This window comes from Corvus cornix, chromosome 22, assembly GCF_000738735.6.
Source record: "Corvus cornix cornix isolate S_Up_H32 chromosome 22, ASM73873v5, whole genome shotgun sequence".
In the NCBI taxonomy this organism is placed as follows: Eukaryota; Metazoa; Chordata; class Aves; order Passeriformes; family Corvidae; genus Corvus; species Corvus cornix.
In genome coordinates this window covers 4004764-4029521 of record NC_046351.1, presented here as the reverse complement: position 1 = coordinate 4029521, position 24758 = coordinate 4004764, and the positions used below count along the sequence as shown (strand labels likewise).

Here is a 24758-nt window from a genome sequence, read left to right as displayed (position 1 = left end):
AGAACAACAACAATGGCAAATTATTTATCCGAAAAGAGTATTTACTGAAAACTGTGGCTTGGCCAACAGTGAAAACGAAACCATTTTTTTCTCTGGAAACAGCATTTCTGTTTGCAGAAACAGAGACATTTTTCATCAGACCCCGGCCACAAAACAAGCAGGAGCAGCCTATGGATTATGAATGAATATTTAATTTATTGTGGGAGTTCTGTGCCCCGCCCAGTGCATCCACAGCAGCTCTTTAATGGTTTCTCTGCATCCCGGGGTAAAATTTCTCTCAGCCTCAAGGCAGGAGCTGCATCAATCTCCTCTGGAGGCTTGGCCCTTCCTCATTCACACTGGAAATAGCGCAACAGGCCCTGTGCCAGCTTAGAAATCATTAATGGGATGAGTTTTTCTCCTAACGGCCGGAAAAAGCTGACTTTGGTTTAATGCTGGACCGGGGAGGGAGGAAGGTTCATCTCCTTCATTGATTCTGTGTCATTTTTTATTGCTTTAATTCATGCAAAACGCTTTTATTCACGCAGCTCCGGGTCTGCCTGCAGAACGAGTCGCAGCAAAGGCGGGGAAGGCATCCAGCTGGTTTTGGGGTAATCTGGTGGGGTTTTTCTCCTTCCAGAGGAAAAAAAATGTCATTTTTAGCCCATTTTTATTGGCAGAAAGTCTTTTCCTTGCACTGTGTGGGAAGCTTGACCTGCATCATCATTCTGTGCTCAACTGCCGACGGTTTTGGGGTGATCTGGTGGGGTTTGAGGAAGGGGTGAAGTCGCAGGGGCTGTTTCCATCCTGCCCTCGCTCCCTGGAGATGGCAAAAAGTCCGGACTCGAGCTCAAATTCCACTTCCAGTTCACACAGAAAACTCTTCAAACCCTCCAAGGGGAAAAATAATCGGGAGCAAGCATGTCCAGAGGGCTGATGAGGTGTGTTCTGCAGAGCCTGGATTATTCTCTGATGGAATACTCACCCTGGAATGATCCCTCTGAAGCAGAACTCCTCGGAATTCTCTTGGGAAGGTGATGTTTGGCTCCTGCCTGGATGAGAGCAGAGAAAATCCAGTCTGGGGACAGAGAGGGCCAGTGGCAAAAGCCCTGGCGGCCCTTCCTTCCCAGCTGGGAGGAGCGATGCTGTTGTTTTCCCATCTCAGTGTGTAATTAAAAATTTGAGGTTTTATGAGGATATTTTGCATTTTTTTTTGTGGTGAGACCTTCGTTGCTCACTTGGGCTGGGCTCCCTGCAGAGAGCTCTCCTTCCAGAGGAAAAAAGGTCATTTTTAGCCCGTTTTTAGTGGCAGAAACATCATTTTTTAGCCTGTTTTTGGTGGCAGAAATGTCTTTTTTACCCCTTTTTTAGTGGCAGAAATATCATTTTTAGCCCGTTTTTAGTGGCAGAAATGTCATTTTTTAGCCCGTTTTTAGTGGCAGAAATATCATTTTTACCCCATTTTTAGTGGCAGAAATGTCATTTTTACCCCTTTTTTAGTGGCAGGCTTTTCCCTGGGAAATCTCGACCTGCATCACCACTCCATGTTCAACCGCAGGATTTCACCCCTCACGGACGGAATTTCTCCTTTGCTCCTGACACCTTGAAGCTTTCCTGTACCAAGCGAAGAACAAGATAAAAGGGCTCAAACATGGACAAAAGGTGTTTGGGGCCAGTGGGAGCCGTCCCTGACCTCGGGTGAGATTTAAGGTCCTCCCAACCCAAACCATCCCCGATTCTGAGGAGAGATTCGATTTCAGCCTCTTCTGCACAGGGAAACTGGCCAGGAGGGAAGGGTGGCACGAGCAGGACGTTGACTCCGTGCCCTTCCAGGGAGTCACCGCTTACGTAACCCACGGTGGGGAGGAGGAGGAGGAGGAGGAGAAGTCCCAGCATGTCCCTAATCCCAGAGACACGTGCCAGGAGAGGAAAATCACGGAGGGGAAGAACCGCCCGGCCAAACTTTCCATCCAGCACCCCCCGCTGCTTCCAGAGGGGTTTTCTCCTTGGCCAGGGGCGGCTTTGTAGAGAAGCCAAGGAGCTCATGGAAAAAATAAAGCAGTTTATGGCTCGTGGTGCTGGGGAGGAGTTTGTGCTGTCCATGTGGATCTGCTTCCCTCGGTGATGTCATTTGGGAACGGGATCCACGGGCAGATGTGACTCACGGGCCCCGGGATCCTGCTGGAATCTTCCCTCTGTGGGAGGCTCCCCAGAGGGACCAGGGAAAGTGGGTTTGGGGCAGGAAACAGCAAATCGAGCAGAGCTTTTCCTCGCTGTGCTCCCGAGACAAATCCGGATCCTCGAGGAAGCAAATCGGCCAAATTAATTTATTTTCATTTCTGTTCCACAGGAGCGGCCGCTGGAATAGGAAATATTGGGGGCTGAACTCATCCTGCTGAGCTTCACTCTTAGACAAGGCCTTAAAAAGGCTCTAAATGTTCATCTGTGGGGTTAAAATATTCATCTATTGGGGTAAAAAATGTTTCTCCACGGGGTCAGAAGTGTTTATCCATAGGGTCATAGATGTTCATCCATTCAGGTTAAAATGTTCACCCATGGGGTTAGAAATGTTCACCTATAGGGTTAGAAATCTTTATCCATTGGGGTAAAAGATGTTCATTTATGGGGTTAAAAATGTTTATCCATGGGGATTCTAAATATTTATCCATTGGGGTTATAAATGTTCATCCATTGGGGTTAAAAATGTTTATCCACAGGGCTATAAATATTCATCCATTGGGGTTAAAAATGTTTATCCCCGGGGTTATAAATGTTTATCCTTGGGGTCATAGATGTTCATCCATTGGGGTTATAAATGTTCATCCATGGGGTTATAAATGTTCATCCATGGGGTTATAAATGTTCATCCCTGGGGTTATAAATGTTCATCCCTGGGGTTAGAAACGTCCGCCCAGCTGCTCCAATCTGATTAGGGCTGTGATAACCCCGCTCCTGGGCTCGCTGCTATTCCAGGCAGGGGCACTCGTAAGCTCCTTAGGGGTGGGAAGGACCCTCCCTTCCCTGATGCCTTCCCAGTGAGGCATCGAGGCCTTGGCAGATCACCTGGATGGGTCACAGCTCCCAAAAATGTGCTTTTGACCTCTCCCAGGCATCACCTGGGTGCTAGGAGGGAAAATAACAGCTTTTATTAAAAGAAAAAGCATTAAAAAGCTCATTGGGAAATTTTTCCTTTTTTTAGAATATAAAACTGATAATAGAAGTGCTTTGAAGCGAGGGAAAGAAATATCGAGTTTGTGTATTTGAGCCTCTATCTGGATTAACCGATGGGAGAAGTCGGTCCTCGTTCCAAGATGATGTTTGCTGTCTGCTCTGGTTTCAGCCCGGTGTTGGATTTAAAAATAACCTCTCGCAGTGCCTTGGGAGCAGCTGCTGCAGGACACCAACAATTCCCTGCTGTCTCTGGGAAAAGCCTTCCCAGAAAGGGCTCCTTGTGTCCTTTGAGTGGATAAATCTGTTCTCTGCTCCGGCAGGGACCCGGCGTTCGAGCCCTTTTAAAGCGCCATGTTCCTCCCTAAAGCTTCAGGAACGAACTCTCTCCCAGAAATCCTAGAATTCCCATAAACTTCCCCGAAATTCCATTACCCACAGCTGGCTCCCTGGCAGGAAAAGCTGAATATCCCTATTTTTTTTTCCCCTGCCGGCAAGGTTGGGCACACATGACTCACCGGGAGGTTTTCCTTTCTTTTCCTTTCCTTCTCTCCCGTTTATTTTTAACTCGCGATCCCCTGGAAGGGCTTTCCGAGCTCGGAGCCGCGGTGGGGGCACGCTGGATGACATCAGGCGGCAGCGCTGAGGTCACCTCCTCAAAAATAACCCGGGCTGGGCTCAGACGCTCCCGTCCCCATTGTTTTGTTATCAATCATCCAGGATCCTGCTCGGGGGAATCGCTCCGAGCCCGGAATGTGTCACGGTGAGCTCAGAGCTTGTAGGGACGTGTCGAAATTCGGGCTGGTGCATTTAAATTTTGGAGGTGTGACAGACACAGGGCGCTTCTTGGTGCTTCTCGTGAGTTCCTGGCTGGGCTGAGTTGGGAAAGGGGCAGGAAAAAAATCAGTTTTCCCACTGGGAAAAGGGGCTGTGGGTGAAAGTTGAATGCCAGGAAATGCAGGTAATGACTTGATTTTTATTTTAAAAAAAACCAAGTCGAGACAGACTGAAATAAGAGCCAGGTTGAAGATGGAGAAATAACTTCTAAAATTTATTTTTAAATTAAGCTTATAGTATTTTTAAAGTCACATTTTTTCTTTGATACACCTACTTTTGATCCGGGTCTTTGCCTTGTTTATTCACCTGAGAACACAACAAGCTTTTCCCTGCCCTGACCTGGTTTCCACCTCCCAAGCTCACTGAGGATGAGATGATTAAACCCAACTTGTAAATCCTCTTAGCTGAGCTGGTGAATAAATTTCCACCCGGATTTCCCCCTTTCCCTCCATGGGAAGAGTTCCAGGGGCCGGGACTTCATGGGGTTCCACCCTCTTTTGCTCTGAGTGTAAATGAGAATCAACAGAGAAACCGGGATTGGGAAATGCGGGTCGGGGGGGAAATCGGGCCAGGATTTTATCCATTAGGATTTTTAACCCCTTGGAACAGCTTCCCAAGGGATGGGCACCCTCCCATCCATTTTGGAGCATCTTCCAGCCGGGATGTTGACCCCAGACCATACACGACTCGGTCCAAAGCTTTTCCGTCCCCTAAGGCAGCACTTGAAAGGCTCTTTACGAAGTTTGTCTTTCTTAAGACACCAGGGAAGTTTCAGACACCAAATACCCCGGCACTAAATGTCACATCTGCCCTTTTACCCCGGCAGGGGAGCTGCCCGTGAGGAAAAGCTTTGCCATCACCCGCCCGGGAGCAGGGACGAGCCAACAGCCGCAGCCTGGCACGAGGAAAAGCCCAGGCGGAGGCTGGAGCTGCTCTGAGGATGCTCAATCGGCTCCCGCGGGGTTGTCATGGGCACGGCGCTCCCCCGTGGCCGTTTCCATGGCTACAGAGGGATGCGAGGGATGCAGGAGCGGCGCTGGCAGCTGAAGCTGGTGCAAAGAAGCCGCGCTCGGAAGCAGCCGGGAGGTCCCCCCGCGGCAGCTCGAAGGCAGCTGGGATTCCGAAGGGTTTTATGTGGGGAAAGCTGCGATTTGCAGCGTCTCCCCGGAGGCGTTTCCAAGGCGGCTTCCCTGAGGTCCGAGGTTTCACTCGCCTTGCGCCAACACCACTGGAAATTCCCGATAATATTCCTGCCTCCGAGCCGGGATTATGAGGTGGGAATGGCTGCCCCGCGAACGGATGAGGAAGCTGAGCTTTGACAGGGGTGAGGAGAAGGATGAAATGAGGGGGGTTTTTCCCCCAGCTGGAAATATTTCGGATAAAAACAAAGAATAAAAATAAAAATAAAAATAAAAATAAAAATAAATAAAAACTATTTAATAGTGAGCACAGCGTGGTGCTGGGATGTGCCAGTTTTAGGGGCTGAGTGGAGGCGGCAGCGCTGACAATTCTCCCCCAGGATTTCTCCTTGATTTTATCTCCTCAACTTTTCCAAAGCAACTCCCAGCTCGTGGCCTGCGTGGAGAGCTCCGGGGCAATTAGAGTCACGTTAAATCTGTGCAGAGAGCTGGAATTACAAGGGAAGGAGCCCACAGTCTCCTCAGGGCTGGGGGTTGCCGTCAGCCACCAGGAGAAAAAATCCAGAGGCACCAAGCACAAGCTGCAAAGCGTTTTTATGCCGTGGTGCTTCCAGAGCATGGAGGAGAACGGCTTGTAAATGATGAAAACAAACCTGGCTGGGAGTCCACAGCAGCAGAGGGCAAACCCCAGCTTGGGAAGGGCTGTTCTGCCCCAGAGATGGGCAAGGAGAACTTTTCCTCTCCCTGCAGTTGTCCCTAAAGCTGATTCTCACTGACACACACGACTGGAACGTGCCCTTTTCCCAGCAGCTCCGGCGACCTTGGCCCCTGGCTTGGCTTCCAGCACCTTTCCCAGCGAGCCCAGAGGGACTCTGGGGACAGAACAATGGTCAAAGTACAGAAAATGAAGGAAATTGGCTTTGCATTCACAGCAGCGGGTCAGGGCTGGGAGCACGGGGTCACCCGGGAGGCAAAGCCCCGTCCACAGCCATTAAACAGCAAATAATAATCAGCATTAATCAGAATTAATCGGATTAATAAAGCCCAGATCGTTTCTCCCAAGGTGTTTTCTTGGCTGTGTTCAGGCCTGGAACCTCCGTGCCTCCAAAATATTTTTGTGGCATCAATAATCCAGGGAGTTTCCATGTTAAAAAACAATGGAAAATGGGAGCGAAAGCTCTGGGAGTTGGTTTGTCACAAAGCCGAGCTCGTTTGGGAGCCTGGGTTAAGGAGTCAGTAGGGAATCAATCCACGCCTCAAAAAAAATGGGAAGTTTGGTACAATTCCGCCAAGTCCTCAGCCGAGGTTAAACAGAATCGAGCTGGGAATTGGGATCTCCTCCCTCCCTCACTCGTTGCTGGAGCTCTGCTGCACAAACAGCTCTAAAAAGAACATTTTGGGGATGGGGATGACATTTCGAGCAACTCTCCATGGCAGCTGTTTTGTGGCTGAGCTCCCTGAGCTGTATTTAGGGGGTGATGAGAAAAACAGATGGGAGAGGTCACAGATCCTTTTTGTGGGGAAGAAAAGGAGGTTGGTGTTCAGTGAGAAATGGGGAGAAAAATAGAGGGAAGTGCAATAAGAATGGTGAAACTGAATGCCATTATAATCCCAGGAATAAGCTGATTCCTGCAAAACTGGCCGGACTTTTCCTGCATTTCTCCTTAGTTCCGGGAATAGAGAAGAACCATTTGTGTCCTGAAATAGGAGTCGGCGGTGGGCAGCACCTGGGCTGAGCAGAGCTCCCAGCCCAGCAGGGAGAGCTGCCAGAGCGGCAGCCCTGTGAATTATTGATTACCTATTAATTATAGACCCTTCCCGGGGTCAGCAGGGATAGCACGAGGGAGCTGAGGTGTCCCAAGGGCTGAATTCCAAGGGGAGGTTTGAGAAGGGAAGTGGTTTAATCAACACCAGTTCAGTCCTTAGAAGGCAAAGAACACAGATCCACACAAACCGAGATAGAAAAAAAACCCCTCAAAAACACAGATCCAGACAACCTGAGATAGGACAAAAAACCCTGACAGAGGAGACACCAAATCATAAAAAAATACATTTAGGAGCTGGAAATGAGCTACTTTCAGTGTTTAATTTATCAATTTATCAGTATTTATTAATTTATTTATCAATATCAAAAAGTCATGAAGAAGAGACAAGGTGCCTTTGTGAGGGAGGGACTGGATGTTAATCATAAATCCTGACTTGCTCTAGGTGACAAATCATTACCCAGCTTGTCCTCACTTTTTTATTGTTTTTCCCTGTAAATAAAGAGCCCTCCGGTTGGTTTAGGACAATTCTCTGGATAATTCGTGGGTGATTTACCACGAACTCAAAGATCCTCACATTTTTAATCCACCCACATTCCAGGCAAGGGACAGGGATATTCGGTGGTGATCTATAACAAACGTTTATTTCGGGGTGAATTCCTCTGCTATTTGTTGTCTATCTGTTATTTATTGTGACCCAGCCGCAAGGAATAACTTCAGGAAGATCCAGCTGAATCCAGCTCGTTTGTTCACAAATCCACTGGATCTGATGACCTCAGATCCAACCTAAACGACTCCGGGTTTGTTTCTGTGATTGCTTTAATCAGTGGATGAAGCCGGTAAATATTATTGCTTTTAGGTTACTTAACGTTTAAAGTGGATAATCCCTTTGCTCTCCTGCACCACCAAGTGGGTTTTACAGCGTTTAAAACACGGGGCTGCCGCAGAGAGGGGTTTGTAAAAATAAGGCAAACCTCTCCTTTTTAATTATGTCAGAATTTTGTGACTTCAGGCCTTCAGATCCAGCTGGGAGCATCTCATTTCCCGACTGAATCCCAGGTAAGAGCATCACTTTTCCACACACCACAACTCTCTCTGACCACAAAATATTCCATTTTAACGCTGATTTTTGATGTCATCCGATGGGTTCCAGGTGGGCTGAGGACACCCCTGGGGATGGGGGGGTTCCTGCAGAAATCCCTCGGGATTTCAGCTCCCTAAATCCCTTTGGAAAAAGCCTTTCCAATGCTGACCTCTGCAGGCTGAGGAACCACTTAAAACCAGCTGGCTGCGGGCAGCAATTACCTCAATAATGCATAAACCAGGTGTTTTCACCGCTGCTGGCTGCGGGCAGGAAAAGCCTTTCAATAATGCATCCAAACGGGGCATTTCTCTCTCCTGGCTGGCAAAGAGAGAGCGTTTCAGGGAGGGAAATCCTCATTTGGTGGATCTGCAGGCTCCCGTACGGATTTTGGGAATAATTTGCTGGTTGGGCAAAGCCCTGTGAAATCGGGGGATGAAAGATCTGAATGGAAAGCAGGAATTTCACACTAAATCAAAAACTGGGAGGCAAAGCCCTGCCTGGGCTTCCTTGGGATGGGGGGAAGAGCCCCCTCCCCATGCCAGGGGACGGAACGAGATGACCTTTTAATGTCCCTTCCAACCCCAACCATTCCACCATTCCATGGCTGTACCCACAGCCAAGCCCCCCTTGACCCGCAGTTTCAGCCCCAAGCCCCCAGCTCTAATTAAGCTCTAATCAGGTTCTAATTAACTGCACCCCGAGGCTAGGAGGGCCCCCAGCCCTGCAATGGGAGGGTGTTTGTGTCCTGGTTCTTCGGGGGGTGGGGATGGGGCTTGGTCCACCCACATCCTCAGCCCCAGAGCCCCCTCGGCCCTGGAGCCCCCACGGCCATGTCAGCCCCAAAGCCCCCTCAGCCCCAAAGCCCCCTCAGCCCCAGAGCCACCTCAGACCCAACCCTGGAGCCCCCATGGTCGTGTCACCCCTCAGCCCCAGAGCCCCTCGGCCCTGGAGCCGCCTCAGACCCGGCCTGGAGCCCCCATGGCCGTGTCACCCCTCAGCCCCAGAGCCCCCTCAGCCCTGGAGCCCCCATGGCCGTGTCACCCCTCAGCCCCAGAGCCCCCTCAGCCCTTGGAGCCCCCATGGCCGTGTCACCCCTCAGCCCCCTCAGCCCCGGAGCCCCATCAGCCACAACCCCAGCCCCAAAGCCCCCCTCAGCCACAGCAACCCCTCAGTTCTGGAGCCCCCTCAGCCCCTGAACTCCCCTGGAGCACTCTGGAGCCTCCTCAGCCTCGGAGCCCCCTCAGCCACAATCCCAGCCCTGAGGCCCCCCCCTGGCTGTGGCAACCCTTCAACCTTGGGGCCCACTCGGCCCTGGAGCCCCCTCAGCCCCAGAACCCCCTTGGCCACAACCCCAGCCCCAGAGTCCCCCTCAGCCATGGACCCCCCTCAGTCCTGGAGCCCCCTCAGCCATAACCTCAACCTTAAAGCCCCCCTTGGCTGTGGCAACTCCTCAGCCCTGAAGCTTCTCTGCACCAGAGCCCCTCTCGGCCATGAGCCCCTCTAAGCCCTGGAGTCCCCGTGAGTCCCTTCAGACCCCAAGCCAGGGGTCCCCTCAACCCCAGAGTCCCTTCAGACCCCAAGCCATGGGGTCCCCTCAGCCCCAGAGTCCCTTCAGACCCCAAGCCATGGGGTCCCCTCAACCCCAGAGCCCCTTCAGACCCCAAGCCATGGGGTCCCCTCAGCCCCAGAGCCCCTTCAGACCCCAAGCCCCCTTGGCCCCACAGCGCCAGCCCTAAAGCCCCGCTCCGCCCCAGAGTTCTGCCCTCGGCCCCCTTGGCCCCAAAGCCCCCGGCCCTGAAATCCCCTTGGCTGTGGCAACCCCTGAGCCTTGGAGCCCCTGACCCCCTCATCCCCAGAGCCCCCCCGAGCCGCGGGCTCCCCTTATCCCCTGAGGCCCCTCAGAACAGTGCCCTGCGGACAACGGGAAGACGGAGGGCACCAACAAAGGAGCCGGCGGCAGCTTTGGCAGGGGAGGGCTTTAATGCGCCCCACAGCGCCCGGAGCTCCCGGGAGTGGGGAATTGCGGTGGGGCAGCGGCGGGCGCCCTTCCCTGTGGGGTGTGAGGGGTGCGCCGGTGGTGGGGGAGAGCCGGGGGAGCCTCCCCTGCCAGCCGGGATCAGCCGGGCTCCGGGAGCCCCCCGAGGAAGAGATGTCAGAGGGATCCCGATCTCCGGGCGCCCCGCACTCGGGAAAGACGCCAGACCCCAAAGGACACCGAGGAAGAGACGTCAGAGGGATCCAAAGCCCTGAGAGGCGACAGAGGGATCCGGAGCCCTGCAGTGCTTGGGCACCGGTTTGTGGGAGCTCCTGGGGCACCGCACCCGGCAGAGCCCCGTCCTAGAGCTTGAGCGCCGTGACACGGGGGATGTGGAAGGGACAGGTCTCCTCTGAGCCCGTAGAGCTGCAAAGGAGAAGAAGAAAGCCCGGGGAGCTGGTCAGAGAGGAGCCCACATCCCCCGACGCCGTGTGCCCCCGTCCCCGTGTGCCCCCGACGCCGTGTGCCCCCGTCCCCGCCCGCCTCTCACATGAGCCGGTTGCGGATGGGGCGGAAGTGTTTGGTGAGTCTGACGGCGAAGATGATGTTGGGGATGAGGAAGAAGGTGCAGCATCCCAGGCTGAACCAGAAGGCGTTCTGCAAGGAGACGCCGCGGGGCTGAGCCGTGCGGGGAGGGCACGGGCAGCCCCCGGGCTCTGGAGGGTTTTGGGAAGCCTTGGTGCTCCCGTGGGTCCTCGCTGGACCCCCATGGAGGGCCGGGATCCCTACCCAGGGGTCAGCGATGCGGTCGCACAGGATGACCCGCCCGTTGTCCAGGGCCGTGGCGAGCGGCTGGCACGAAGCCACGTCCTCCCTCAGCTGGAACAAGGAGCAGGGACAAGGCATCAGCCCACCCCTGGCTCCTGGGATGCATTCTGCCGCCTCGGCTCGGGGATCCATGAGGGATCCGTGGGGGCTCCTGCGCCCCAAGAATCCCCGCGGGGTGAAGGGGAGCGCTCACCGTCTGCCCGACCCAGTTGAGGTACTGGGTGAAGTAGCGCAGCTCCTTCCTGGTGAAGCAGCCGAGTTCCTGGGCAGAGGGAAGGCAGCATGGAGGGAGAGCCCCCTCTTCCCAGCCCGGCTCCATCCCCGCGTTTCCCAGCCCGGCTCCAGCCCCGCTCCAGCCACTCCGGGCTAATGTCAGGCTGGGAAATGAGGACTGAAGGCTCCCAGTGCCCTCCTGCAGCGCCCTGTTCTCACTCTTTCCGTCCGGCTGTGGGAATTCTGCACCCCCCGATGGCTGATCCAGCCCCGCCTCACCTGCCGGAGGATCTGCTGGGCTTGCACGGGCAGCCGGGCTTCCACCGAAGCTGTGGTGGCCAGTGTCCTCTTCACCCGCTCCTGGGGAAGCACGGGGAGGACAGGGCATCTTTAGGGCCCAGAGCAGCGGGAGGGGTGCCCGGGGGGTGCAGGAAGCACTGCCGAGCTTCAGATTGGGTCTGGTTTCTTTCAAATTGGGTCTGGTTTCTTTCAAATTGGGTCTGGTTGCTGGAGGGCAGGGAAAGAGGGCTGTGCCCCGAGCAGGAAAACGCCTTTGCAGGGAGATTTCTGATTTGCAACAGCAAATCCAATCACTAAAGGAGACCGATTCTCCTGGCTGGCATTTTTCCGGGCTCTCCCATTACCCTGCAACTGGGTTTTTTGGCAGATGGTACCCCCGGGGCACCTCATGATTTTTGGGGCTGGAAGAGACTCACGAGTACCTTGAGGTGAGGTGCCAAGCGGGAGAGGAACTGGACGCTTTCCCCCAGCTTTGCCTGTGTGACAGAGAAGTGAGAAAGGTTCAAAAGCCCCATTGTCCCCTTCAAGGGGACACCACCAGGCAGTGCCAGCGGCACCGCTGCCACCAGCCCGGCACGGACTCACCACCAAAGCCTCCTGCGACTGCACCGTAGAGTTCTGCATCTGCCACAGCGCCCGCGCCTCCGCCGCGAGCCGCCCGGCCACCGTGCCGTTCCTCTGTGGGGGGACAGCGGGGTGAGGGTGTCCCCCTGGGCACCGAGGGATCCCCACCGCCCGCCCCGCCGCTCACCTGCATCTTCTGCAGCCCCTCGAGGTTCCTTGCCAAGCCGGGCAGGCTGGTCTGCACCACGGGGTTTTTCATCTGCAGGAAAACCGAGCTGGGGGCTGCCCAAAATCCAACCCTGGCAGGCGGCCCCGGTGTGGGACACATCCTGCAGTGGGGCCCAGCTCGCTGTGAGCATCCCTCACCTCCTCCTGGAAGCGCCCATAGTCCACCTCATCCACTCCGCTGCGGGCGAAGGTCTCCAGGTCCTGCCTGCCCTCGCTGCGGAGGAGCCGGACATCCCCCAGGTTCGCCGTGAAGTCGCCCAGGCGTTTTTGGAAATCAGCCGTGTACTGTGAGGATCAGACCAGGGAATCTGCAGCGTTCCCAGTAACCCCAGTAAAGCTCCTGCGTCCCCCTGCCGCTACCAGGGGCCCTGGCTGGAGCCAGCCCTCACCTTGGGGGTTTTTAGGTGCTCATCCAGGTCATAGGACCTGTCGAGCTGCAGCACCTCCCAGAGCCCCGCGCCGCTCTTGCACTCCCTGAAAGGCAGAGGGACGTCGGCAGAGTGATCCCAAATTCACCCCCGCTGCACGGGGGGGCTCCTGCGACCCTCACCGGTACGCGGAGCTGAGGTTGGAGTCCCTCCTGAGGTTGAGCTGGCGAGTGAGGTTCATGGACGGAGGGAGATTCCCAGGGGTGTCGATGAACTGGGACAAACAGGAGGAGAAACAGGGTCAGGGTAAGGCCCAGGTGTTCCCAGCAGTGATTTTGGGGGTGCTCTGCCCTTGCAGGTGCATCCTGGGGTGGCTCATCCCAGCCTGAGCTAATTCTGCTTTTATTTGTCTGTTCCCCACTGAGGACCCTCGCTGGGTGTGTTTGGAGGGACAGCCCCGTGCTGGACCCGCCTGTGTGTGGCACTGCCTTGGGAAGAGTCCTGATCCCATTCCCGTTCCCCCAATCCCTCTCTCAGCCCCATCACACCGCGCTGCCAGCCCCAAGCACCCCAGGGATCCCCAAGGACCGGGGAGCAGCAATCCCGCAGGAAGCGAATTAACAGCACAAGGGCAATTCCCAGCTGATGATGCAAATCCAAGGAGCTAATCCTAAACTTAGTCTTCTGGTCTAGGATGGGGCTTTTCTGGTCCGGTTTAGGGGGAGAACACAGAGCCTTTGGAGATGTTTTGATGCACCCAAGCAGAGATTCACAGGGTGATGGGTGGATGTGTGGCCACCCACCTTATAAATCTCCTGGTTGACCCAATTCCTGCAAACCAGCGTATGGATGTTGCCCCCAACCAGGAAGGTGGCGAAAACCAGGAGGATGAGGAGCCAGGAGAACAGGAAAGCCAAGCCCACGCCGCTGTAAGAGGGAGAGGAGGCGCCGGCGGCGGCTTTGCAGAGCCGAGCGGGCAGGAAGGGACCTGCCCGTCCAGCTGCAGCCCCGCGGCTCCTTCCCGAGCCCGGGCACGCCGGGCTGGGCAGGGCCCTGGGAGCGGGGTGTGCCGGGCAGCGGGGCCGGGGCGCGGGAGCTGCCAGCTCCCAGGGAGGAGCAGCTTCTCCCAAACCTGCCATCGCAGGCGGTGGCTTCAAAAGCTTTTCCGCTGGGACAGCTCCCAGTCCCTCCCTTGGCTTTACCCTTCTGGTTTGCTTTTTGGGGGGGTGTGAGATGGAATGGCCCCCCAGCACCCAGAGAGACGCTTACACCAGGAGAAACTTGGCGCCAGCTTCTCCTCGGCACTCGTAGTCGCTGGGGTCCTCCCGCTTGGAAAGCCCGTACGCCCCCAGGGCCATCCCCATCACGTTGCAGGCGAGGATGAGGAGGATGATGGAGCACAGCACCGTGCCCGCAATCCACCTGGAGGGAAGAGCAGCAGGGCACAGCCTCGAGATGCGGGGCTGAGGCAGCCGGGGCTCGGCGAGGGCTCAGGGCCCTTCTCCGCTGCACCCCCTGCAGCCCGTCCTGCTCCCAGGGTCACCTGTACCGCTCGAAGCGCTCCGCCTCCCGCAGGTACGGCTGGCTCCGGTCCTCGGCCTTCAGCAGGGCCTCGCTCACGGGCCGGGTGTAGTCAGGGAAGGGGAAGCTGTCAGCGATGGACTGCACCTTCTCCGCCGTGCGGGTCAAATCGTCCCGCAGATCTGCGGGGCCAAGGCTGTGCTGGAGGGGTGGATGGTCCCTGCATCCCACCCTATGTCCCCAAATTGGGATTCGCCCCGTGGAGGATGTCCCCACTCGCTGTGGCAGCTCCACTCACCCTGGATGACCTGCGCCATCCTCTCCACGGCCAGCTCTGGGATGGAGTTGAAGGTGCCATTGCCCTGCGAGGAAAGAGGGGGTGCTGAGCAGCTCAGCCGGAGCTGTCTGCGGGTGCTGGACCCCCCCTGCTTCACCCCGACCCCCCAACCTGGCGAATCATCTCCGCAAAGTCACTTCGGGGCAGGCCGCCCAGCGCCTTCAACACCTTCTCCACCGACGGCACCTGGGAGTGGAAGAAGGAACCCGTGAGCCCCGGGGCAGCCGGATGGGGAGGTGACGGTGGGCGACCAGGGCCCTGACCCCACCTTGCCGTAGTCGGCTCCCAGCTCCAGGCTCTGTGCCCTGCCCAGGACGCTGGCGCAGGAGGTGCAGCGCGGGTCGTCCAGGAGCGCGACCACGCGGCGCCTTCGTTCCCGCAGCGCCGGCTCCAGCTCGGCCCGCGCCGCCGCCAGCGCCCGCGCCGTCCTGTCGAGAATCTGTAAATGGTGCAGCGAGGTCTGTAGGTCTTAAAGAGAAAGCCCAGGGCTAGGTCACGCTGCTCCGCTCGGCTGCCCCGGCGAGGCTTCGGCCCCGGCCCCGGTCCCGGTCCCGTCCCCGGTCCCGGGGGCGGCCGCGCTCCGGCCGTACCTCCGGCCCTGTCCTGCAGGTCCGCCAGCGCCGCGTAGGTCATGGCCTTGAGCTGCGCGTGGATGGAGAGCCCCACGCTCCGGCTGAGCCCTGCAAGGCACCGGCGCCCCGTCAGCACCTCATTCATCCCCGGGGGAAGCTCGGGGTGCTGCCCGGCGCGGCGCTTACCACCCAGGTCGGAGATTATCTGCTTTCGGGGCACCTCGAACTTGTCCACCACCATCTGCACCCCCTGCCAGGAAAGAGGAGCCGGTCAGCCGGGAGTAGCAGCCGCCGAGAGGGGAGGGAGCCCCACGCTGCCATTCAAAATTCGTTTTTAATGCAGCCACGTCACCTCCTCTTGCCTGCCAAACTATCCCCTGGGGGAAACGCGGCCATCCCTGGGCAGCGCCCCATGCCGGGGGCGAGGCCGCTCGGGGACCCACCTGGGGGACATTGGCAAGGTGCTGTCGCAGCGTGCGCAGGGTGGAGGGCACGGCCCCCAGCCCCGGCTCCATCTGCCCCTTCACCCGCTGGCTGGTGACGAAGGCGCAGGTGACGCTGATCCTGCCGGGAATAAGCAGGCGGTGACGGGGCTGTCAGGCAGAGCCTCCCCGTCCCGTAGGACACGGTTCCCCCCACCCAGTGCGAGTTTTGGGGGTGGTTTGGGGGACTCACAGGATGATGAGGGAGGTGAAGGACAGGCAGGCCAGCAGGCAGCGGCGGGGGCAGCCCAGCGAGCGTCGGTGGGCGCGGAGGCGGCCCCCGCACCGCCGCCGGCTCCGGCAGTAGCAGAAACACATCCCGGCCACCGGCACGGCCACGGTGAAGAGCAGAGCCACCGCGGCACAGACGACATAGCCCAGCTCGTACTGCACCACCTGCGCCACGGGAGAGCCTCGTCGGCACTTCTGCACCAAGCTCGGGGTGCTCCGTGTGCCCAGGTGCCCCGTGCCAGGTGGAAAACGTCCCCACGGCATCCCCCGCCCCATGTCCCGGCTCACCTGAGACGTCCGCACCGAGCCGGGGTCATTCAGGGCTGTCCTGAGCAGCTCTGCAAAAAATAATCATGGCACTGGTCCCAGCCGATGCACCCCCAACCTGAATCCTCTTCCTGAACCCCTCGGGATCCCTGGAGCACTCCGGGCGCCGGGATTGCAGCCAGCAAACCCCCCGAGGGCCCGGCCCCCGCCGCAGCGGGGTCGCGGCTCCCCGGCTCGGGGCTCACCTGTGGGCAGCGGGTTTTGCTGGATGAGGTCCAGGCAGCGCCGGACGAGGCCGTAGAGGGGATCGAGCGAGCTGGGCACGCGGTGCAGCGCGGGCACCCGGATCTCGGCGTGCCTGTCGGTGAAGCGGAGCACGCCGCCGGGGCTGGCGGGGTGGCACGGCTGGGTGGCAGCGGGGTGCAGCAGCGCCCAAGCCAGCAGCAGCCCGGCCGCCCGCATGGCTCCGGCGGTGGCGAGGAGAGAGCCGGGGGCTCCTTCAGCCTGCGAGCGGGCGGAGGGGCATTCCCGGCGCTGGACGGCTCGCTCCGGCTGGGCTCCCGCTCCGGGAAACCTGCCTGACGGGTCAGCCGCCGCGCAAAGCCAGACGCTGCCGTGGCTTGTTCCCCCCACGGGCTCCCCGGGGCGGCTGGGCTTGGCGGGGCTGCGCGGAGGCGTCTCCCAAACCATCCCAGGCCTGTTTCGCAACCCCCGGCATCCCTGAGTCACCGCCGCGGGGTCCCCTCTGTCAAGGCCTTTCCCAAAACCCATGGCAAAGCCTCCCCGGGGTTTTGGGGAGGGGGACGGGGGATGGTGGACCCCCTGGCCTTGGGCTGGAGGGTGTTCGTCCCCACCACAGCCAGCGTGGAAGGAAGGATCTGGGATTTGGGATATCACTTGGGGGAAAAGCCCTTGTGGGGAGATCCTCATGTGCGGATGGGGCACCTGGGGGGCAGAATCACCCTGTGGAAAAGCATCCCGGGATCCGGGGTAGCAACAAGAAGGGAAAATAAGGGGGAACACACGGAGAGGGGGCAGTGAGGCCCAGCTGGCGATGCCCACTCGCCGACCGGGTGTGAGATGAGTTTTCCAGGCTCAGCCAGCGCCTGTCTCACACCCCGAGGCGGCCGCGGCTCCTTCCCAGGGCCGGATCCTAGTCCCCGGCATGGGTCGAGCGCTAATTACAGGCTCGGCTGGAAGCGCAGGAGGTTCAACCTGATCTCTTGGTGCGGGGGGAGCAGCCCCGCTGTGCCCAGACGGCCGCGGGGCATCCCGAGAGCCGCGACCCTGCTCGGCCGGGCGGGTCCGACCGGCCCTTCCCCACCGCCGGCTGCCCACGCCCCCGTCTCCGCGGCGTTCATGCTAATCCCTGTGGTTCCCCTCCCTCTGGAAAAGGGGCTTTCCGCCCAGCTGGAGATGCCGGCAGCTTTTTTCCAGGCTGGTCCCCACCACCCGCTTGGGAACGGGATGTTGAGGACAGGAAAATCCTGCCCTGGCTTGGCTTGTCCCATCCTGGGACAAAATTGCCAGGGCCAGGAAAGGCTGGGATTTTTAGCACAGCTCGTTTAGATGTGGATGTGTCTGTGCACGGCAAAGGGGTCCCGGCTGCCCACACCGGATCTGGGGCAGTGACGGGGATGCCAGTGATGATTTCCCACCGCGATTTCCCATTCTCAAGATGATTTCTCAACCCCAGCTTTGATTTCCCATTCTCACGATGATTTCCCAACCTCAACCTCGATTTCCCATTCACAGGGGGATTTCCCATCCTCACCATGATTTCCCATTCCCATGACAATTTCCCATCCCACCACGACTTCCATGTCCACGATGGTTTCCCATCCCCCCACAGCTTTCCCATTCCCATGGCGATTTCCCATACCCGTGATGTTTTGCAGGGCCAACAATCTTCCATCCCACCAATGACATTTTTGGGGATGGAGGTGATTTTCATGTCCGAGGGGAAGGCACCAGCCACCCTGCCGCATGTGTGTGCTACCCCGCCCTGCCCCCGTGGTGGGAGGGGATGATTTTGGGATACTTTTGGGTTGGTTTTGTCCTCCCTCCTCCTGCCCCTGGGGATGCTGATACTGGGGCAGTAATGCTGGTCCTGGCACTGGAGTGGTGATACTGGTACCGGGGCAGCGATGCTGGTACCGGGGCAGCGACACTGGCATGCTGATGCTGGTTTGGTACTGCGGCAGTGATGCTGGTGCTGGTACTGGTGCAGTGATACCGGTTTTGGTCCTGGTGTGGTGACGCTGGTACTGGAGCGGTGACGCTGGTTCGGTCCCAGGGCAGTGATGCTGGTTCCGTACCGGTGCAGTGACGCTGTTTCTGGAGACGTGATGCCAGTTCGGTGCTGGTGTGGTGACACCGGTATGGTAGCGGTGCCGCTGGTTCGGTGCTGGTGCGCTGGCTCGGTCCGTGCCAGTGCTGCCGGTTCGGTGCCGGTGCTGTGACGCCGATACTGGAGCGGTGACGCTGATACTGGAGCGGTGCTGCTGGTTCGGTGCCGGTGCGGTGATGCTGATACCGGAGCGGTGCCGCCGGTTCGGTGCCGGTGCGCTGGCTCGGTCCGGGCCGGTGCCGCCGGTTCGGCGCCGCTCCGGGACTGCTGTACCGCCCGTTACCGCTACGCGGCGCCATCGTCCCACAGCGCCGCGGGGGGCGTGGCCTCTATGGGGGCGTGGCTTTTCTGGGGGCGTGGCCTCGCGCGGGGGCGTGGCTCTCCCGGGGGCGTGGCCTCGTGCGGCTCCGCGGCTCTGTCGGAGGGGACGGAAGTGACGTCACGCGCGGGCGCCATCGCCATCATGGCGGACAGAGGAGCCTCGCGGGTCCCGGAGCGGTGAGTGCGGCCCCGCCGCCCCTCCCGCGCCTCCTCCCGCCCGGGGGCTCCCGGACGCTGTTCCGGGCGCCGCGCCGGCGGGAGGGACCCAGAACGCGGCCGGGCCCTGGCAGCGGCGGCGCCGCCGCGTGGCAGCGTCACATGGGGGTCGTGGGGTGGGGGACGAGGGTCTGTGGGGCTGGAGGGTCTGCAGGGTTTGTCTGGCCGGGGTGGGTGTTGAGGGTCCCTGAGCCTGGGGGGGTTTGGGAACCCTGGGCCCGGTGGGGGTGTGAGGGTCCCCAGGGCAGGGCCGTGGTTCCCGAGCCAGGGTAGGTGTGAGGGGCCTGGGCTGGGGGGAATTGGAGGGTCCCTGGGCCGGAGAGAGTTTGAGGGGTCCCCAGGGCAGGGGGTTTGAGGGACCCTGGGTCGGGGTGGTTGGACGGGCCCCGGACATGGGGGACTGCGGGGGTTTCTTGCCAGAGGGGGCTGAGGGTCCTCGGGCCTGGAGGGGATTTGTGGTTCCCGGTTCTGGGGGTGTTCGGGGGTCCGGGCCGGAGGTCTCTGCCCCTGTTTGACACCTCCATGGGTTCAGGTGGACCGACTACATCCCGCTGGGCCGGAGGATGCCGGGCACGCGCTTCATCGCCTTCAAGGTGCCCCTGAAGAAGGTGGGTGAGCACCGGGGTCCTGGGTCAGTTTGGGCTGGATCAACTGTGGGAAAGCATCTCTTTGTGGGGATTCCTTGAGTGAATTGCTGAGGAGCTCGGTGTCAGAGTCGGATTTCGGGAGTGGGGGCTGTGGGGGGTCGGGCTCTGCTGCCAGGAACAGGGACAGGAGGAGAGGGAACGGCCTCAGGCTGGGCCAGGGGAGGCTCGCGTTGGACACCAGCGGGAATTTCCTCATGGAAAGGGCGCTCAGGCCTCGGAACTGCCCGGGGAGGTTTGGAATGCCCATCCCTGGAGGTGTCCAAGACCTGGAGGTGGCACTCAGGGCTCTGGGCTGGGGACAAGGAGGGCATCGGGCACAGCTTGGACTCGGTGGTGTTGGAAGGGCTTTTCCAGCCTCGGTGGCTCCGTGTGTTTGAGCTGCAGCTCTGCTTTACAGCTCCCACCTGTAAAGCTGCAGTGCCTGGCTCTGTGTGTCACTGGGGGCTTTTGCCACAGTTAAAGTTGTCACTCAGCCCTGGGAGCCCTCAGCTGAGCAGCCCCAAAGCTCTGAGGGCCTGAGCACGTCCTTGTCTGTGGAGCTGGATGAGCTTTAAGGCCCCTTCCAGCCCAAAGCACCCTGCAGTTCAGGGAGCAGGCTCCCGTGTTGCTCTGCTTCAGCCTTTGCTCCTTGCCTGAGTCCTCCTCCCCCATCTCCGGGACATTCTGGAGCCTCTTCCCACCCATCCCACCCCACCCGAATTCCGACAGCTGCTCTAAACCACCGCTTCCTGCAGAGCTTTGATCGGAACCTTCTGCCAGAAGAGAGATTTTCCCCTCACGACCTCATCAGGAAAGTCAAGGAGCGGAAGGAGGAGCTGGGGCTGATCATCGACCTGACGTACACCACGCGCTACTACGGGCCCGAGGTCAGTGCTGAGGGAGCGCCAAAAGAGCAGCTCAGGGCAGTGTGAGGGCCTGGAACCCTCTGGCAGGGGATGAGGTGAAGCCTCGTGGGCCAGCAGGGCCTTTCTGATTAAGTCTCCAAGCCCCAGATCCTCTTTGTACCAGCCCAAGTTTGGGGGTGCTGTTAAGCCGGGGTTTGTGGGCTCTTCTGGGTGAAGAGCTGATTGCGGACGCCTTTGGCTGGGTGGGTAATCATGGAAAAGGTGTTTCAGGCTCTGGGGTGTGCTTCTTCCTCCCCAGGCAAGAGAAATAATCTGGAATATTGGTGCTCTGCCAAGGGAGCGAAGCAGGAGTTTCTTACCTAAAACTGTGTAGCTGTTGTTTTAGGCTTGGGGAAAAAACTCATCCTCTCCTGGTTTGTTGCCTGGGATTCCTTAATTAGTGAGAATCCCTGTGCCTTTTCTGGGAATGACTGAGCTCCTTCCCCGTAGGAGCTGCCCCCCACGCTGCGCTACTCGAAGATCCTGACCATGGGCCACAAGATCCCCAACAGAAGGACCATCCTGCGCTTCAAGTACCTCGTCAAGAGGTTCCTGACAGACAACAAAGACAACGGTGAGCGTGGCTTTCCCTGGCTCTGCTGTCACTGGGATGGGCCAGCAGGAATTTCTGCTCCTTCTCTTGGCACGGGAATGTCAGGGCAGCAGGTTGGGTTTTGCTGGTGGAGGAATTCACGTTGGCTCTGGTAATCCAGGCCAGGCTGGACACTGGGGCTTGGGGCAGCCTGGGATGGTGGGAGGTATCCTTGCCCATGGCACTGGCTTTAAGGTCCCTTCCCACCCAGAGCATTCCAGGATTCCGTGATGATTCGAGCCTTAATTGAGTTGGAGATGTGGGATTGTGCAGATGAGCTGAGCCAGGGGTGCTAATTAGACATAAACACGGTGACGTGTGTGGTGATTTCTGTTCGCTGTGTTGGTGTCCCTGCTGGGGGCTTGATGCAGATGGAGAGATTTGGGAGGAAAAGCTCCCAAAATGTCACCTGAATGTCACCTGTGTGCCTTACAGATAAACTCATCGGGGTGCACTGCACACATGGCCTGAACAGAACTGGCTACTTGGTTTGCAGGTGAGTTGCCCTTGGTCAGTTGGGGTTAAGTGGTGGCAGTGGTTTCCAGGAGGAAGCAAGACTCGGGTGATCTGTGTGACCCCAGACTTGCAGGGCTTTCCAGCTTTTGTTGGGGGGCATTTTCCATCCCTGACTTCAGCAGCCTGAATGCTGATGCTCCATTGTGGCATGTCAATAAAAGCTTTGAAACTCCCCAGTTCTTTTTCTCTGCTTAAATCATTACTACCTCGTCAACGTTTTCATGATTAATTGTGTGATCAGAGCTTTCTTGCTGCTCTGTGCAGGTACCTGATTGATGTTGAGGGCATGGAGCCAAATGCTGCCATAGAGTGTGCGTATCCTGCTCGGCTGGGGAGGTTCGGTGGGGTTTTAGATGGTCAGGAGGTTTGGGGGAGCTCCAGGGAGGGAACTGTGTCTGGGTGAAGGGGTTAAAACCCTTCTGAAGGGTTTTAGTTGCTCAGCAGCCCCGAGGGTGACTTGTGTTGCTGTAACTCAGAGCTGCCTCTCCCCAGTGTTCAACAAGTCTCGGGGACATGCCATAGAGAGAACCAACTACATCCAGGATCTTCAGAAGAGAGCCCTGAGAAGGTGAGGCCGGGTGTTCCGGGAGTGAGAGGTGTGGGAGCTGGGAGAACAGCCAGGGCAGGGGGAAATGCCTTAAAACTCCCAGAGGGCAGGGTTCTGTGGGGTACTGGGAAGGAATTCCTCCCTGAGGAATGGTGAATTCCTGAGGAATTCCACCCTGAGGGTGGTGAGGGGCTGGATGGAATTCCCAGAAAATCCGTGGCTGCTCAGTCCCTGGCAGTGTCCACAGCCAGGTTGGAGCAGCCTGGGATAGTGGAAGGTGTCCCTGCCCATGGCAGGGAGGGGACTGGGTGGGATTTAAGCTCCCTTCCGACCCAAACCGTTCTGGGATTGTAACTGGATAAAGACCCCCAGGCCTGTGGCCCTTTCTGGGTGGGCAGGGATTGAGTGTGGAAGAGCTGATGCGATCCCTCAGTGAGTGAGTGAAAAACTCACTTCTTCCAGTGAAAACATCTGGAGTTCTCTTTTAAATTCTCTTCCAAAGCAGCTGTGAACTGAAGAATTTGGGCTCGGATCTCCTCAGGAAAAAAGGCGGCACCGCAGCAAAGCCCCAGAAGCAGCTGCTCAAACCCCCCCAGCACCGCTCGGGCCAGCCCCCCCCAGCAGTGCCCAGGTGGGTGTTTGCCCCTTCCCCTGGGTGTGCCCTGAGCTCAGCAGGCTCAGGGAGCTGCTTCCTCCCTTTGGAACCTCTGCAGCTGGGTTTTTCCGAGCTGCAGCTCACCCCGTGCTTTGCCAGCTCTGGGAGGACGTAAAGAACCTCCCCGGAAGTTGTTGAGAGCCAAAATGGCAACAGTGAAGTTCCTGTGCCCACAGCAGCAAAGCTCTGCCTGGGAAGGACGTTCTTGTGCCTGTGGGTGTGGAATGACATCGCTGGCAGGGTGGGAGCTGGCTCCCAGCGGGGCTGGAATGTTCTCCAGCTGGGAATTCTCAGGGACTAACAGATCTCGGCTGCCCAAGTGAGGGAGCTCTTCCCTGAGCTGGCGACTGCCTCTGTTCTGGGCTTCTCCTGGAACACGGGGTGCGGGCAGAGAGCTTCCCCCAGCTGGGAGATGCCCTCTGGCAGCTCCTGGCTGTGTGGGGGAGCTCCCAAACCACCTCCAGGACACAGGTGGGAGCCAGTGCCAGCTTCTGGCACAGCTGTGGCTCCTTCACCTCCTCCCTCGGGGGCACGGGAAGCACTTCCTGATGAAAACCTCCCTTGCTGTCAGCATTCAGGGGCACAGCTGCTCTCCAGGTGTTCTTCCTGCACATTCCACCCTTCAGGCTGCAGGAAAAGGCTCCAGGTGCACCCAGAGGGGCTGAGGGCATTCACAACCAGCCCTTTTTGGGTGCTGACTCCCGAATTTCCTTCCAGGAACCCTGGCAGCACCAAGAAGATGCAGCAGCCTGGCTCCAAGGCTCAGGCACAGCCCCAGGAGCTGGGACAGCGGCACGGGGCCCTGGAGCAGAGGCACCAGAAGAAGCTGGAGCAGAGGCAATTGGAGCAGCTGGTGCAGAGGCAGCAGAAGAAGCTGCAGCAGAAGCAGCTGGAGCAGGGACAGCTGGAGAAGCTGGAGCAGAAGAAGCTGGAGAAGCTGGAGCAGAAGCAGCAGAGGCAGCTGGAGAAGCTGGAGCAGAGGCAGCAGCAGAAGAAGCTGGAGAAGCTGGAGCAGAGGCAGCTGGAGAAGCTGGAGCAGAGGCAGCTGGAGAAGCTGGAGCAGAAGCAGCTGGAGCAGAAGCAGCAGCAGAAGCTGGAACAGAAGCAGCAGAGGCAGCTGGAGAAGCTGGAGCAGAGGCAGCAGCAGAAGAAGCTGGAGAAGCTGGAGCAGAAGCAGCAGAAGAAGCTGGAGCAGAGGCAGCTGGAGAAGCTGGAGCAGAGGCAGCTGGAGCAGAAGCAGCAGCAGAAGCTGGACCAAAAGCAGCAGAGGCAGCTGGAGAAGCTGGAGCAGAGGCAGCTGGAGCAGAGGCAGCAGCAGAAGCTGGAGCAGAAGCAGCAGAAGAAGCTGGAGAAGCTGGAGCAGAGGCAGCTGGAGCAGAGGCAGCAGCAGAAGCTGGAGCAGAAGCAGCAGAAGAAGCTGGAGAAGCTGGAGCAGAGGCAGCTGGAGAAGCTGGAGCAGCCTGAGCAGAAGCTGCCTGAGCAGAGGCAGCCGCGCAGTCTGGCCCCGAGGAACTGTTGCATTTCCCCACCCCCCAAGAAGAAGCACAAGGGACTGTTCCCCCCCCCGAGCCCCCAGCCCTGCCCGCCCCAGGAGCCCACAGGCGCCAGGAGACGCCGGCACCGGCGCAGGAAACACGAACTGAGGCAGCAGGAGGTGTCCTGACAGCGCCGGGAACGCTCCAGGAAAACCCTGCGAGGAGCGGCTGTAACCCAGCCAGGAACTGCCAGCCCACATGAGGGGCACCTTAACTGGGCTGGTTTTTAATCTCCTGTTTTTCCTTGCTCCCCCCCACCCCGTGCTTTTACAAGGAGTTTTTTAATCCAACGCTGTGCGGAGTCTGATCCACGAGGGATGCAGAGAATTCAAATAAACACAGACTCGACCAGAGCTGCAATAATCCTAAGGAAACGTCCTCGAGCATCCCTGTATCATTCAACAAAACGGGCTTTTGTTGATTTCTTCAACACATAATGAGAAATAGGATTCGGCCTGAAAAGATGAGATTTTTTTTTTTTCTCCTTTTTACCCACTTTTTGCTAAAGTAAATTTCCACGGTGTGCAAATTTGAGCCTGGGTGTGGAGCAGTCATTTCCTCCCGGACGGGTCTGAGGGGCCCGGCAGGGTGCGCGCTGCGGCTCTGAGCTGGGCGCGGGGGTCTCGGGCGGGGGCCTCG

General features: G+C 58.4%; 2 protein-coding genes and 1 long non-coding RNA gene across 3 annotated transcripts; 1 reads left to right on the top strand and 2 right to left on the bottom strand.

Annotated features, from left to right (window-relative positions):
• Positions 1-175: 175 nt before the first annotated feature.
• On the bottom strand, positions 176-3785 carry LOC120411165. The gene is made up of 2 exons (XR_005603560.1): positions 3666-3785; positions 176-3102 (listed from the first exon to the last, which is right to left on the bottom strand). It is a non-coding gene; the product is annotated as an uncharacterized LOC120411165 (long non-coding RNA).
• A 6143-nt stretch (positions 3786-9928) lies between these two features.
• Positions 9929-16487, bottom strand: PROM2 (prominin 2). The gene is made up of 23 exons (XM_039564232.1): positions 16102-16487; positions 15878-15927; positions 15552-15754; positions 15320-15440; positions 15063-15126; positions 14895-14984; positions 14573-14772; positions 14416-14490; positions 14266-14329; positions 13990-14149; positions 13716-13868; positions 13250-13373; positions 12629-12720; positions 12468-12552; positions 12217-12363; positions 12038-12109; positions 11872-11964; positions 11709-11762; positions 11266-11346; positions 10967-11035; positions 10735-10824; positions 10496-10602; positions 9929-10371 (listed from the first exon to the last, which is right to left on the bottom strand). Exons 1-23 carry the CDS (start codon positions 16316-16318, stop codon positions 10308-10310), a joined length of 2475 nt encoding a protein of 824 aa, XP_039420166.1. The 5' UTR covers positions 16319-16487; the 3' UTR covers positions 9929-10307.
• Positions 16488-18604: 2117 nt separating this feature from the next.
• DUSP11 (dual specificity phosphatase 11) lies at positions 18605-24653 on the top strand. Its single transcript, XM_039564162.1, has 10 exons — positions 18605-18704; positions 19276-19351; positions 20125-20256; positions 20725-20848; positions 21302-21362; positions 21647-21693; positions 21875-21950; positions 22432-22560; positions 23302-23407; positions 23984-24653. Exons 1-10 carry the CDS (start codon positions 18670-18672, stop codon positions 24245-24247), a joined length of 1050 nt encoding a protein of 349 aa, XP_039420096.1. The 5' UTR covers positions 18605-18669; the 3' UTR covers positions 24248-24653.
• Positions 24654-24758: the final 105 nt, after the last annotated feature.

Excerpts from the sequence above, each read along its gene's own strand:
- PROM2 (XM_039564232.1), bottom strand. The coding sequence starts at position 16,318 with ATGCGGGCGGCCGGGCTGCTGCTGGCTTGGGCGCTGCTGCACCCCGCT. Across the intron at positions 13,869-13,989 it reads GAGCGCTTCGAGCGGTACAG|GTGGATTGCGGGCACGGTGC; the intron begins GTGACCCTGGGA and ends TCTTCCCTCCAG. Across the intron at positions 11,036-11,265 it reads CCCAGCAGATCCTCCGGCAG|GAACTCGGCTGCTTCACCAG; the intron begins GTGAGGCGGGGC and ends CCCTCTGCCCAG.
- DUSP11 (XM_039564162.1), top strand. The coding sequence starts at position 18,670 with ATGGCGGACAGAGGAGCCTCGCGGGTCCCGGAGCG. Across the intron at positions 19,352-20,124 it reads TCAAGGTGCCCCTGAAGAAG|AGCTTTGATCGGAACCTTCT; the intron begins GTGGGTGAGCAC and ends CGCTTCCTGCAG. Across the intron at positions 22,561-23,301 it reads CCCCCCCCAGCAGTGCCCAG|GAACCCTGGCAGCACCAAGA; the intron begins GTGGGTGTTTGC and ends ATTTCCTTCCAG.